Genomic DNA, 13,124 nt, shown 5'->3' with positions numbered 1-13,124 from the left:
AGATTTGCTCATAATATTTCCAGACACCCTTAGTCTTGACTGAGAATCCCTTGTGCAGAATTTTGGATGGGATGTGTCTTTCCCTGGCACACTCTCTGCTGTAACATATTTTGCCCAAAGCACAATCATGCTATCCAATTCCAGAAGTGACTCATCAGGACTTTTTCGCTCGGTTTGCACACAGAAGTGAGAAGGAGGAAGGTCACCCACTTAGGACCACACTAATTGCTAAGCTGTTCAGCTGAAAAACAGATGGTGATCACAATCCACTTCATTGTTATCAGTACTGAGAATTCTTTTTCTAATAAGAGGAGCTGAAAGAGGGTGTTCATCTCCCTCTCTAATTCTCCTTCAGAGACTTTCTTTGTGTCCTCTCTCAGTCTCATGTCAGCCAGTGGAAGTTAGAGGCCATGCAGTAGTTATTAGCACAGTTAAAAAAACTCCCATAGATCAGTTAAGTGTACACAGCAGATGTCTTTTTGAATAGTGTGATGTGTGGCAGAGTTGGCCGTTTATGTTGAACCATTTGAACTGGGATGGATGGTAATTTTTTTTTTTGCCATGGTGAAGTCTGTCATTTGAAAGTCGAAAGGAATTCAAAAATCTGTGCTGTGTTCAATCATGAATCACTCACAAGCTTAGAAAAGACATTTCAAATCCACAAGAGTGTTGCGCTGTGTTTTTTTTTTTTAAAAAAAAAGAAATCTGTTAAAATCACAGTAAGGAAGGAGACATGATAGGGGGAAAAATTGTATGTTTGTGTATACTGCTTAAAAAATAGAATTTTTCTCCTGTATCTTCCATCTAGTCGACAGAACCCCCAGGAGCCTTTGAACTCAACTGGGTATGATGCATGAGTGAGCAGTGGCTGAAAACAGCTGCTGTCTGCCCACACCCTTCTGCTACACTCCGCTTCTGCCCTGTGCTCTTACCCTTTTCTTAGTCTTTTCTTACTGGCTGTTAAGGGTAGCCTCAGAGGTAATTAAAAATACAGATTTTGTGTGTGTGTATGTTTGCGTGCGTTTGTGTGTGAGATCACTCTCCATTTACCTTGGCCCGCCGTCACATTGTCAGACTCACGCTTCCAGAGTGGTGTGGTAACCATGCCTCTGGAGATGCGTTGTCACATTTCTGTCTGCGTGGCAGTCGTTTGCAGGAGATATCTCTCTGCCATGAATGGGCAGGCACCAATCTTGCACCCTCTTCCTTGTTTGTCACCTCTCAACAGCAGCCAGGCAGAGTAAATCCTTCCTTTCACAAAGCTGGTTAACCAGTGCCAGACATTAAATTTGCTTTAAATCTAATCTTCACACAGTCCTTGGCTGTGGCAGGTAGTGAGACAGCACCCTGCCTTTGTGAGCTGTCTTTTTCCAGCGGAACGTTATATCAGGGCCCAGACTAGCACACAAAGCATATCTCCACATCTGCGCAAAGATATTTGCTTACAGATTGTGTTTTATTATCGTTTTATATTTGAGGTGTCGGTCTTTGTCTCATTCACAGCTTTGTTTTAAATTCGGTAGCATTGCGCTCCCACTGGTTTTAACTCCAAGCACCTCACACCGCAGATGCGGCTGCCTGTTAACTGCTCAGTGAGATTCTAGACCTGCTGGTTCTTGTCAGCTCTCATTGACAAGGGATGGAAAACTCACAGCTGGTCAAGTAGGAAACTCTCCCTCACCTTTTGTGTTGCGAAACCACAGGAACATGTGAATCAGTCTTTTTATGTTCTGTTTAATTGGTTCAAGGCTGAACCCAAGTTTTTTTTTTTTATGCCAAATTTGATTATCCACATTTTGTATGTGTGCTCCCTTGCCTTATGCTAAGTGAAAATATCCTCTATGTGGGTCATCACGCTGACTGTGTTCCTGTGTTCAGTCTCCCAGGAGTTCAATAATCCTGATTTGATAATGTATCATAAGGTTTTAACTCTTATCGTTTATCGTACTCTCACATATTATCATCGTGGAGCTTAGTGGAGCTTTTGTTTCAGCTTGCTAGATCTGATTTGGTCATTTCTTTCTACTGAGATGTCCTATAATGGCACTTTGCCTTTGTTTATGGAAGGTTTCCAGTGTTTTCTGTCAGATTTTTGATGTGTCAATGTATCTGATTTCCCAAGTGATAGACTTGCAGTTGTTGATTCACACTCAACCATGCAGAGTCATCACAGCGAGATCTGTCTTCCTCTCTCCATATGCAAAGATTTTTCATGGCTTGCACTAGGGCTGCTCGATTATGGCAAAAATCATAATCACGATTATTTTGGTCAGTATCGAGATCACGATTATTTAACACGATTACTCACTGACTTTGGAAACATCATGCATTTATTGAACTTTACAAAAATAAACATGTCTATTTAACAGTGGATTTTTGTGAACTTTAAATATAATTCAACTGAATAACAAATAAAAAAAATGTAAAAAGAGATAAATAAAATAAATAATAAACAATGTATATTATATATCAGGGTTTCCACGAGGATTTTTTCTTGCTGGTCCGGTGAGCGGAAAGAATTTATTTTACCGGGCAAACTTGAAACTTACTGGTCACGTTTCAATAACAGTCTACATTACAAACGCAAATATAATGTACACCTTGGCTGACGAAAGAATGGCAATGACCTCAAATCAGTTTGACTGTTTAATTAATGAACAGTAACGATTAAGCAAAACAGACAGTAATGATTGAGCAAAACCTCAACATAAAATGCTAAAATGTAGGCTATTACAAAACATCTGTAAGCTGTAACATCTGTAGCCCTGTTTAAAAAAAGGCTAGGTTTACATGGCATCAAATGTAGCCTATAGGCTACTAGGAAGCATTTTATGTGTCTCTGTGTCTAGCGTGTCTTTGCAGCTTGCAATGTGCATAAGCCGCGTCACTCTCTCCTCCTCCAGATGGTTTCGCAGCGCCGTCTTAATTCGATTCGTTATAGCTATATTTTGTATGAGCATTATTACTGGACATTTTGACTGGCAAGTTTTTAATTTATCATTTTTGTAAATTTTACTAGACAAAAAGTGGTAATTACCGCCTAACGGAAACCCTGAATGTATACACACACACACACACACACACATTTAAATAAATAATGTGACACAACAATAGTTTTATCTCGATTATCTTGTTTTCATAATCATTGGAAGCCAAAATCGTAATTGAAAATAAAATTAGATGACTCGTGCAGTCCTAGCTTAATCTGAGGAACAATCTAGTGTAGGGAAAATATCATACAGATTAAAACGCACCCCATGCTCCAGATTGACCATGCCTGGAAGAGGCTCTAAATCTGGGTGTTTATGGCCTCAGATTAGACGAGCTAGATGCCACTGCCCCCCACCCCTCAGTGCGAGCATCTGTCTCCCATTACTCAAGAGGACTGTGGAGCCCAGGGGTAATTAATCTGCTCATTCGCATTACGCCAATGTCCATTTTGCTGCCTTTAGCCTTCAGGGGTTTTGCATTAGTTGCAGTGGTGCATTTGGTCATACATTACAGATTGATATTGACTTGAAGGTGATGGAATTTTAATCTGACTCGTAGTTTCAGACAACCTGCACCCGATATGATCGCACGTGGTTTAATGTTGTAATGACTCTGCCCAAGGGAATGATTATTGTGTCATGCGATGTGTCAATCTGTGGTTTTAAGCAGATTCTAGTGTCATCGTGCATATATGTATCTGTGTGTGTGCCAGGCATGACTAATGGGGACTTCGCAAGCCCGTGCCTTTCTCCTCTGATGCCCAGCAGAGAAGCAGGTGCAGGAGGCATGCTGCAAGCTGTTCCATCAGGGAAACATTCATCCTGCAGATCCATTATATCCTGAGCTGATAATTCCTTAAAAAAAAGTCTCATACGGCCAGTATCAGAAAACCGGCAGGGTGTTACTTCTGCAGAGGAGATATTGCATGACTGTGGATTTTGATCTTGGGAGCATCTGCTTTTTGAACTGCATGTAGAGCAGATGTCACTGTGTTAAAGTTGGAGCTCTCCATCAGTTAGACTGAAACTGCTTGATGTTCAGGGCAAAAGATTTAGGGCCTGTGTGAGCTTCCTCGGCATCTAAACTGTATAGTGTAGCTTTGTCAACACAACACGATGCACAGGAAACCATGTGAATTTGATAAGCGTCGTCTGTGACTTAGCATGTGGCTACAGATGAGATGTGACCCTGACAGAGAGGAGCTTCTCTCTGCACCGTGATGAGGAGCCTGAGTTCAGTCTGAACAGTTGCAATGGAAGTTTTCTGTTGGTCAGGTGTTGTTGCTGGGTTTTTTGGGGGGGGGGGGGGTTGCCTTTGTTTTTTTTTTATTGTCTGTTTGTTTTGTGGTGGAATTTATAGTGCGTTTCTATCCTCAGTCTTAACAGGCTGTGAGTGTGTTTGTCCTCTCGAGATCATTAATCAGCTGAGATTAAGTAGCACACTGTCTGAGGATAATCAGTGATCCTTGTATTAGTGTCAATGTCTTGTTTTTTGTCTTTGCTAGAGTACTGTAATGATCTCCCTCTGACTTGGCTAGAATGAAAATGTCCTGCCGAGAAGCTGAAGGGAATTCGTAGGCCTACTCTTTAATCACTCTGTTTTCTGTCAACACCTGAACCCAGCCTCTAGCTGCTAATTACAACTTTGAGCCCATGCCTCCAACTGATGATGTTTTGAATCCAGACATGCCGTCTGGATTTGTAGAAATTGGCATGGTTATGTCGTTCTCACAAAAATATGTGAAAGTCTTCAACATTAAATCAGTAACTATGTTCTATTCAGATCCAAAATTCATAACCTCACTTTTATCAAGGTGATTTTTAAATATGGTGACAGCTGTGGTTAAAAAAATTATTTTGTGAAAAGTATACTTTGATTTGTGAAAGATGAAGCTAATTCATTCACCCCAAAGGGAGTTTTTTTTTATCAAGCAGGAATCCCAAAATAGCCTATTCAGTGGATCTATTTTCCTGACTCCAGACTGATGATGATGATTAGTATGGAGGAATCCAAATAGATTCATTCACTTTTTAGAGAGTCAATAAGAACGGTTTTTCCTTGTTTTTCACAAATCTGATGATATGACAGTCAGGTAACTGTGTAATCACACTGTTATATTATATGCAGGGCTGTGAAGCTGGTACACAAAACCTTCGACTCTGAGTCAGACTCCTCAGTTTATGGTACCTCTGACTCCGACTCTGACTCCACTGACCCAATTTTGCTTCCGACTCCACAGCACTGCTGTATTATAAAGCAGTGCTGTGGAGTCAGTGCACAAAACCTTTGACTCCGACTCCTCGATTTATGGTACCACCGACTCTGACTCTACAGCCCTGAAGGTATGACACAGATAAACTTAAATGACTCTGCATAATCTGAGCTGTGGAAAAAGGGAAGCACTGTCTTTTCTAGGAATACATTAGAAACATTGAAGAAGTACTCCAAGCTGTAGATCTCATACTATTTGATACTCATAGAAAACTGATGTTAAACTGTTTTTTTGGGGGTAGGCTAGGGGTTACATGGATGGAGCGTGGATCATTTGTGTACTAATCAATATAATTTAAGCAGCTTGATTTTTCAGAAATCATTTTTTGCAAAATGGAGTTACAGGAGTGATGATCTAACTTATCTAACGAAATGTTTGAGAACAGTCTGAGATGATAAATGTCAAAATCCACTTAGGATGACTCACCAGCCTTATGCTGCTTTAAATCGATATGCATTAAGCAGTTTTAGCTGCTAACAGGTTATCAGATCCATACTGTGAATAATGTTGATGCTGTCAGTAAACCCACTAAATCATATCCATCAAATTAAAAGTTAAACTTAGTGACAATAAAACTTGAATAAATCACTCTGTCTGTTTTCCAGGTTTAACATCAGTGGAAGGGAGCTGGACTGTCCTCCATTTCTGAAATAATTACAACAGAAATCCACCATAACAGAATGGACTTTTTGTGGACAGCAGTGGCTGGTCTGTAAAAATGCAGATCCACCATGCTCCCTGCAGTGATCCTAACAAGAGGCACCAATCTTTTGTCACTGGCTAGTCGCTACCCTCTGTTTTTTTACTGGACAGTAGTGCAGCTTTTCCGCATAAACAGAAAGACAGTATGGATAACATCTGGATGATGTCATGCCACCTACAGAAAGATTTTATTTACTTTTATTTGAAGTCTCAATGAAAACTAGGACTCCTCTCACTTTAAAAATCATTTGTATGAGACGGTAAGCAGACATGGCTCTGTTTTGATACGGATTTAGCATTTGCTATTCAGATGATTTTAAAGTATGGCAGCTAAACCTCCCCAGCATTTCTATGTAACAATTTGGTTTGGAGGGGAGTGAGAGTTTCGTTATGCAGAGAAACGGAAGTGTTACAGGGAATGGGGGCCAGCCATGGGTCCTACGGCGGGTCCGCCTTACTTGGCTCAGCTTCATGCTCTTCTTCATCCTTGTTTTCTTCCCACTCATTGCACATTACTACCTCACCACCATTGATGAGGCTGGCGGGCCTGATAAGCGGATTTTTGGGCCACGACCCGGAGGGGAGCTTTGTGAGGCAAAACACGTACAGGACCTCTGCCGAATCCGTGAGTCCGTAAGTGAGGAGCTGCTTCAGCTTGAAGCGAAGCGGCAGGAACTCAACGGTGAAATCGCTCGACTTAACCTGAGGATTGAGGCCTGTAAGCGGAGTATTGATAGCGCCAAACAGGACTTGCTCCAACTCAAGAATGTCATCAGCCAAACAGAACATTCTTATAAGGAGCTTATGGCTCAGAACCAGCCAAAGCTCTCTTTGCCAGTCAGATTGTTACCAGACAAAGATGACCCAGGGCTCCCCCCACCAAAATCTGCACAAGCCTGTCGCTTGCGATCCTGTTTTGACTATGCCAGGTGTCCTCTTACCTCTGGTTTTCCTGTTTATGTATATGACACAAGTTCCTATCCTTGGGGTGAGCATTTGGACCCACTGGTTAAGCAAGCCTTTGCAGCATCTGTCAAAAGCAATGTCTATGTGACTGATAACCCAAGTATTGCTTGTCTGTATGTAGTACTTGTTGGAGAGATACAAGATTCACCTTCCATTCCCCCACCCTCTCCTTCAGACCTTGAAAAGCAGCTGAAGGCATTACCATACTGGAGGTCTGATGGCCACAACCACCTGCTTGTCCACCTGTCTAGAAAATCTCTGACACAAAACTTTCTGTACAATGTGAGCACAGGCCGGGCGGCAGTGGCACAGTCTACCTTCTTGGAGCAACAGTACCGTGAAGGTTTTGATCTAGTGGTGTCTCCACTGGTTCATGCACTCTCTGAGCCAAACTTTTTGGAGGTGCCACCACAAGTTCCAGTGAAAAGAAAATACCTGTTCACCTTCCAGGGGGAGAAAGTTGAATCTTTGCAGAGCAGCCTGCTGGAAGCTCCGCCACAGTCCTTCGAGGAAGAAATGGAGAGGGATCCACCGGCTGATTATGATGATCGCATCATTGGCACTCTCAAGGCAGTGCAAGACAGCCACCTGGATCAGGTACTTGTAGAGTTCACCTGCAAGAACCGACCGAGGCCAAGTCTGCCAACAGAGTGGGCCCTTTGTGGAGAACGTGAGGAGAGGTTAGAGGTGCTGAAGGTTTCCACTTTTGCCTTGGTCATCTCTCCTGGTGATGGGCAAATAGTGGCATCTGCAGGGTGCAGCATGCGATTGTTTGAAGCCCTGGAGGTTGGTGCGATCCCTGTGGTGCTTGGTGACCACTCAAAGCTGCCTTACCACCATCTAATTCGCTGGAGTGAAGCAGCAATCATGGTGCCCAAGCCCCGCATCACAGAGCTGCACTTCTTGTTGCGTAGCCTCTCTGACAATGACCTGCTTGCTATGAGACGGCAGGGTCGGTTCCTTTGGGAGACCTACTTTTCTACTTCCGAGAGTATCTTTAGCACCATCCTTGCAAGTGTGCGCACCAGTATCCAGGTACCTGCAGCACCTATTAAGGAGGAGCCTGCACAGGAGATTCCTCACAAAGCTGGGAAGATGGCAGGGACCGATGCAAATATGGCTGATAATGGAGATCTGGACCTAGGGCCAGTGGAGACAGAACCTCCTTATGCTTCTCCACGGTTTCTGCGTAACTTCACCTACACTGCTTCAGATGTCTACCGGACATGGAACCGCCCACCTGGACCTTTCCATCTATTCCCACACACACCTCTGGACCCAGTGCTTCCCTCTGAGGCCAAGTTCCTTGGCTCAGGCACGGGTTTTCGGCCAATTAATGGTGGCAGTGGGGGCTCTGGCAAAGAATTTCAAGCTGCCCTGGGGGGTAATTTCCCACGAGAGCAGTTCACAGTGGTCATGCTGACTTATGAGCGAGAGGAGGTTCTCATGAACTCGCTGGAGAGGCTTAATGGTCTGCCTTACTTAAACAAGGTAGTGGTGGTCTGGAACTCCCCCAAGCCACCTTCAGATGACCTCATTTGGCCAGACATCGGGCTGCCCATAGTGGTGAGTGTAATTCATTTTCGGTTAATTCTGGTCTTCTAAACAAAGACAACATGCAGTTCAAATTAGTAGACTTAAATATTTAGCTCATGCCAGATTACCCACTTTTTAACTTGTAAATTATCCAGACCTGTTGTGCTGTTAGGCCTGAGTGGCTGAAAATGAAGAGTGCTGCACGGCATTATCTCCTACTACAGATTCAATCTACTCTTTATTTTTCCTTGCCTTTAAGTCTGTCGGGCAGTGTGCCAAAGTACCTCTGTTGATATTAAAGGAAATAGATGAGTGTAAAGTCCACAGAAAGGTTGTGCTTTGAAATAAGAACCCAAACAGAATGTTTAAGTGCCTAAGCTCTTTTACAGTCTGTATCTTGCATCTTTTAAAAGAGTGCTTAAATTTTAATCACTGTGAGGTTCTAAATATGGATTTGGGACATCAAAGAGGTAGATGCTGAATCAAGTGGCGTCTCCATCATGAAACATCTGTGAGATGCAAATCCTGTGTATAATTATTAAATGCCCAAGGGAGGGTAAGCTGTCAAGTGAATTGTTTTGACAGTTATTTGTCAGTTATTCCAGACCACTTAACCAGGATCTCCTTTGAAGCTCTTTGTTATAGTATCCCTGCCTTACTGGTAGGTAGCAGTGTGGTTTACTGACGCAGCAGCTGTCCTTCACCTCTTTTCTCTGCAGGTGGTGCGCACAGAGAAGAACAGCCTGAACAATCGCTTCCTACCCTGGGATGCAATAGAGACAGAGGCCATTTTGTCGATTGATGATGACGCCCACCTACGACATGATGAAATTATGTTTGGGTTCAGGTGAGCATGGACAGATGTAGTTTGACAGTTTTTGTCTGCAGCTGATAAGACTCCAGTTTGGGGAGGGTGGTTGCACATGAGAATTAAGACTTAAACTGGATTATTTCAATGTGTGTCTGATGATTTTATTTATATATATATATATATATATATATATATATATATATATATATATATATGTGTGTGTGTGTGTGTGTGTGTGTGTATATATACACACATACATATACATATACACACACACCCACATACAAATTTAAGACATTTTAGACTACTCAGTGTATGAATAAAACACACTTAACTTGAATTACAGACCCACTGTAGATTAAACCCTTTGCGTCATCATTTCACATAATTTTAAAGTCTGTTTAAAATTACTGCCAGGGTTTATTTTAAGTGCTTAACTAAACTGACTGGTGCATCTGACACTAAATATGTCTGACATTCACAGACTGTAAAAAGACAGAGTGATTTAAGTTTAAAGGGTAATCATAAGATGAGACTTTCCAAAAAAAATATTGAAGTGACATTTTAAGGTTCTGTTTGTTTTAGATTTGTGGTAGAAGACTAGGATTAAAGATACATTTTCTTACAGGGTATCTGTTTGTAAAACGGTGTTCTCTTTGAAGCTTGTTGCTTGTCCAGACATGTAGAAGGCTATAGTGAGTGAATAAGGTCATTTGACAAATTACTTGAGAATCCAGGGAATTTCTTCGCGTACAATCTCGTTCCTTGAGGAATTTGGGATTTGTCTTTTGTGTCTTGTATTAAGTGCACATCGTGCTGTGCAGTTTGGCAGAGTTTTTCATGCTTGTGGCAATGGGCAGGCCGTCATGTATTTGAGGCCCTCAGTGCTGGTAGAAGGCTGCGGAGTAAGTCGCAGAGGCATTTTAAGCATCTCATCTGATAAGTTCAGGAGGATTTAGAAATCTGCTGAGAAATCTACTGTTTGTAAGCCTCTGAATTGTGTGTTACTGTCAATGTGGGCTTGTGAGGTTAAGCAGAGTACAGGAGCGTTAGACCTTAACCTGACTATACAGGACATGGAGAGATCTGACCCTGGCTGCACTGTCCCCACCCCACCCCCCCCAAGGCTGTGCATAGAGTTGTGACATTTAGCTGATGTGCATCTATTCCCCTCTTTGAGAAAAATTACATTAAGGAACTTCAAAGTGCAGTAAATAAAACAATTATTGCATTTGAAAAGTATTAAATATGACCACAAAATGGCGATTTACTCAGAAAATATGCACGTTTTCATTTCCCTCTTACACGGATTTAAAATAAACCGGTCTTATTCCTGCTGTCGCTCCCAGGGTGTGGCGTGAGGCCAGGGATCGTATTGTGGGTTTTCCTGGAAGGTTCCATGCATGGGACGTCCACCACCAGTCTTGGCTCTACAACTCCAACTATTCCTGCGAGCTCTCCATGGTCCTGACAGGTGCCGCCTTCTTTCACAAGGTAAAGCTTTGTTTTTGTGACCCGTTTGTTGCTTATCGAAGATAAATACATTTGAAGCACTGTGTCACATCTTTGTTATGTTGTTCCACATCAGTCCTACTGTTCTCACTATTGCTCTCTTAAATGCCCTCATTAGCACTGTAGTGTAACAATTAATTAGAACGCGGTGTTCCCATATAGATAATGAATAACTTCTCACCTAATTGCTAAGCAGCCCTGTTAAGGAAATTATGGATAATGGGAAACATGCTGATTGCTTGTCTAAAGCAATCATCCTTTATTCGTCTTTCACAGAGTGCATTAACTTGTCATCTAAGTGCTTTTGTCTCATCTCTTTTATTTATGAGTACTGTGTATGACCTCAGTGTTTTCTCTCTCTCTCCCTTTGACTTTTTCCCTCCTCTGGTGTCCCTGTACCTGTGTCTGTCCAGTACTACGCGTACCTATACTCTTACGTGATGCCTCAGGCCATCCGGGACATGGTAGACGAGTACATTAACTGTGAGGACATCGCAATGAACTTTCTGGTGTCGCACATCACACGGAAGCCCCCCATCAAGGTTAGTTTTTCTTTTTGGTGTTGATTTTTGACAGTGTATGTGTTTATGCCACTGTAAGCAATTAAAGCACAATTTGCAGTTCCAGCACATAGTCCGTTTCGGGGCTTTGCTGATAATTTTATTCAGTTTTCAGCGCTGAACCTTCCTGCCTTACTCAGGCTGAGCTTTACTCAGCTAAAAGTACCCTGTAATAGAATGCATATAATTTATAATACAGTTGCCTGTTTTAGCTTCTAGAACATATGGATAAGATTTCTACCTATTTTTATATATATATATATATATATATATATATATATATATAAAAGACTGACTACCCATAAAAATTAAAATACAAGTGATGGAAATTCTATGCATCCCCCAGTTTTACATCCATGTTTTATATTCAAAACAGTGTTCAGTGGGATTACACAGGAGGATTTAGGCAAGCTTTAGAAAGGCTTTGATGTTATGAATTGTGCTCACTGGTAGAAGTGCAAAGGCTTATAATCTTTATAATTAAACTGATTAAAGTGATCTGTTTCATTACTCGTTGCATCATATCGATGCTATGCGAGGTATCCTGCCTCTGGAAATCAGTAAACTGGATTACCGTTGGCTCAACATGTACATCCCTGTAGCATCTTTTTTTCCTTCTTGGATTATAGGAGTCTGTCCCATTCTTCTCATTGTTAACACAGTGTATGCCCCTCAGTTGAATTTAAGAACAAGTGTGGTAGCTGATGACTGTCTGTACTTTCTGGAGATGGAGACTGAACATTTAATCCATTCATTTCTCTCCGTCAGGTGACCTCTCGCTGGACGTTCCGCTGCCCAGGCTGTCCCCAGGCCCTGTCACATGACGACTCTCACTTCCACGAACGTCACAAGTGCATCAACTTCTTTGTGAAAGTGTACGGATACATGCCGCTGCTTTACACTCAATTCAGAGTGGATTCCGTGCTCTTTAAAACTCGACTCCCCCACGACAAGACTAAGTGTTTCAAATTCATATAGCGAAGGGTGAAGAGCCAATGAAGAACTAAGGAGAGAACTTAGATTCAAGGCTTAAAAGGAAGTGAGATTTTGTAGCTGCCGACAAGGGGAAGGGAAAGCCCCCTTGTTTTCAGCAACAAGGAGGACACGTGAACCTCTCTTGAATGTCCTCTGGAAACGTCTGAATGACTTGAACTAAAAAAAACAAAAAAACAGAAGACTTCTTTTTAAGATGAAAAAAAAAAATGTTTGCTTGTGTGTGTTCCATCATCAACCACTACAGCTTTCCACTTGCACCACTACAGTTGATACAGAGCACAGTAGGGGTTGATGCATGGCAGCCCCAAAAATACCGAAATGGATCTCTGACTTGCAGTTGAACTCATGAAATAAAACTAAAAAAAAAAAAACTTGGAACATATGTTCCAGGGTCAGATCCTGAACACATGGACACGTTCCTTCAGGGAGCTCCCTCAGACAGGTTATTGAGAGAACATAAAGGCAAAGGCGTACAGCTGTCATTGCACCATTTAAAGAAAAAAAAACAAAAACAAAATCATTTTACATTTATGTTATCCACTCGTGTATCAAAAGCACTGATGGTCAAGTTATTTTCATTCTTTCTGTTGAGTTTACTTTTAGAAAGGTGTGTGTGTGTGTGTGTGTGTGTGTGTGTGTGTGTGTGTGCGCGCTCAGAGGTCACCAAATTATCCCGTCTTGAGAAATTTGCAAGATATATTTTGCACATGTCAGTATCTGTCAGTCCATCAGTGTGTATGTGTGTGTGTGGACAGAACTAATAGCAGCACAGGAATAG

General features: G+C 42.0%; 1 protein-coding gene across 1 annotated transcript; it reads left to right on the top strand.

Annotated features, from left to right (window-relative positions):
- Window positions 1-6,289: 6,289 nt before the first annotated feature.
- Window positions 6,290-12,525, top strand: extl3 (exostosin-like glycosyltransferase 3). Its single transcript, XM_030771675.1, has 5 exons — window positions 6,290-8,497; window positions 9,187-9,314; window positions 10,628-10,772; window positions 11,204-11,332; window positions 12,119-12,525. The coding sequence occupies exons 1-5, from the start codon at window positions 6,356-6,358 to the stop codon at window positions 12,326-12,328; spliced, it is 2,754 nt and encodes a 917-aa protein (XP_030627535.1). The 5' UTR covers window positions 6,290-6,355; the 3' UTR covers window positions 12,329-12,525.
- Window positions 12,526-13,124: the final 599 nt, after the last annotated feature.

Source organism: Chanos chanos, chromosome 4 (genome assembly GCF_902362185.1).
Source record: "Chanos chanos chromosome 4, fChaCha1.1, whole genome shotgun sequence".
NCBI classification, from domain to species: Eukaryota; Metazoa; Chordata; class Actinopteri; order Gonorynchiformes; family Chanidae; genus Chanos; species Chanos chanos.
The sequence above is the reverse complement of the archived record's forward strand: the minus strand, read 5'-3'. Positions and strand labels throughout refer to the sequence as shown.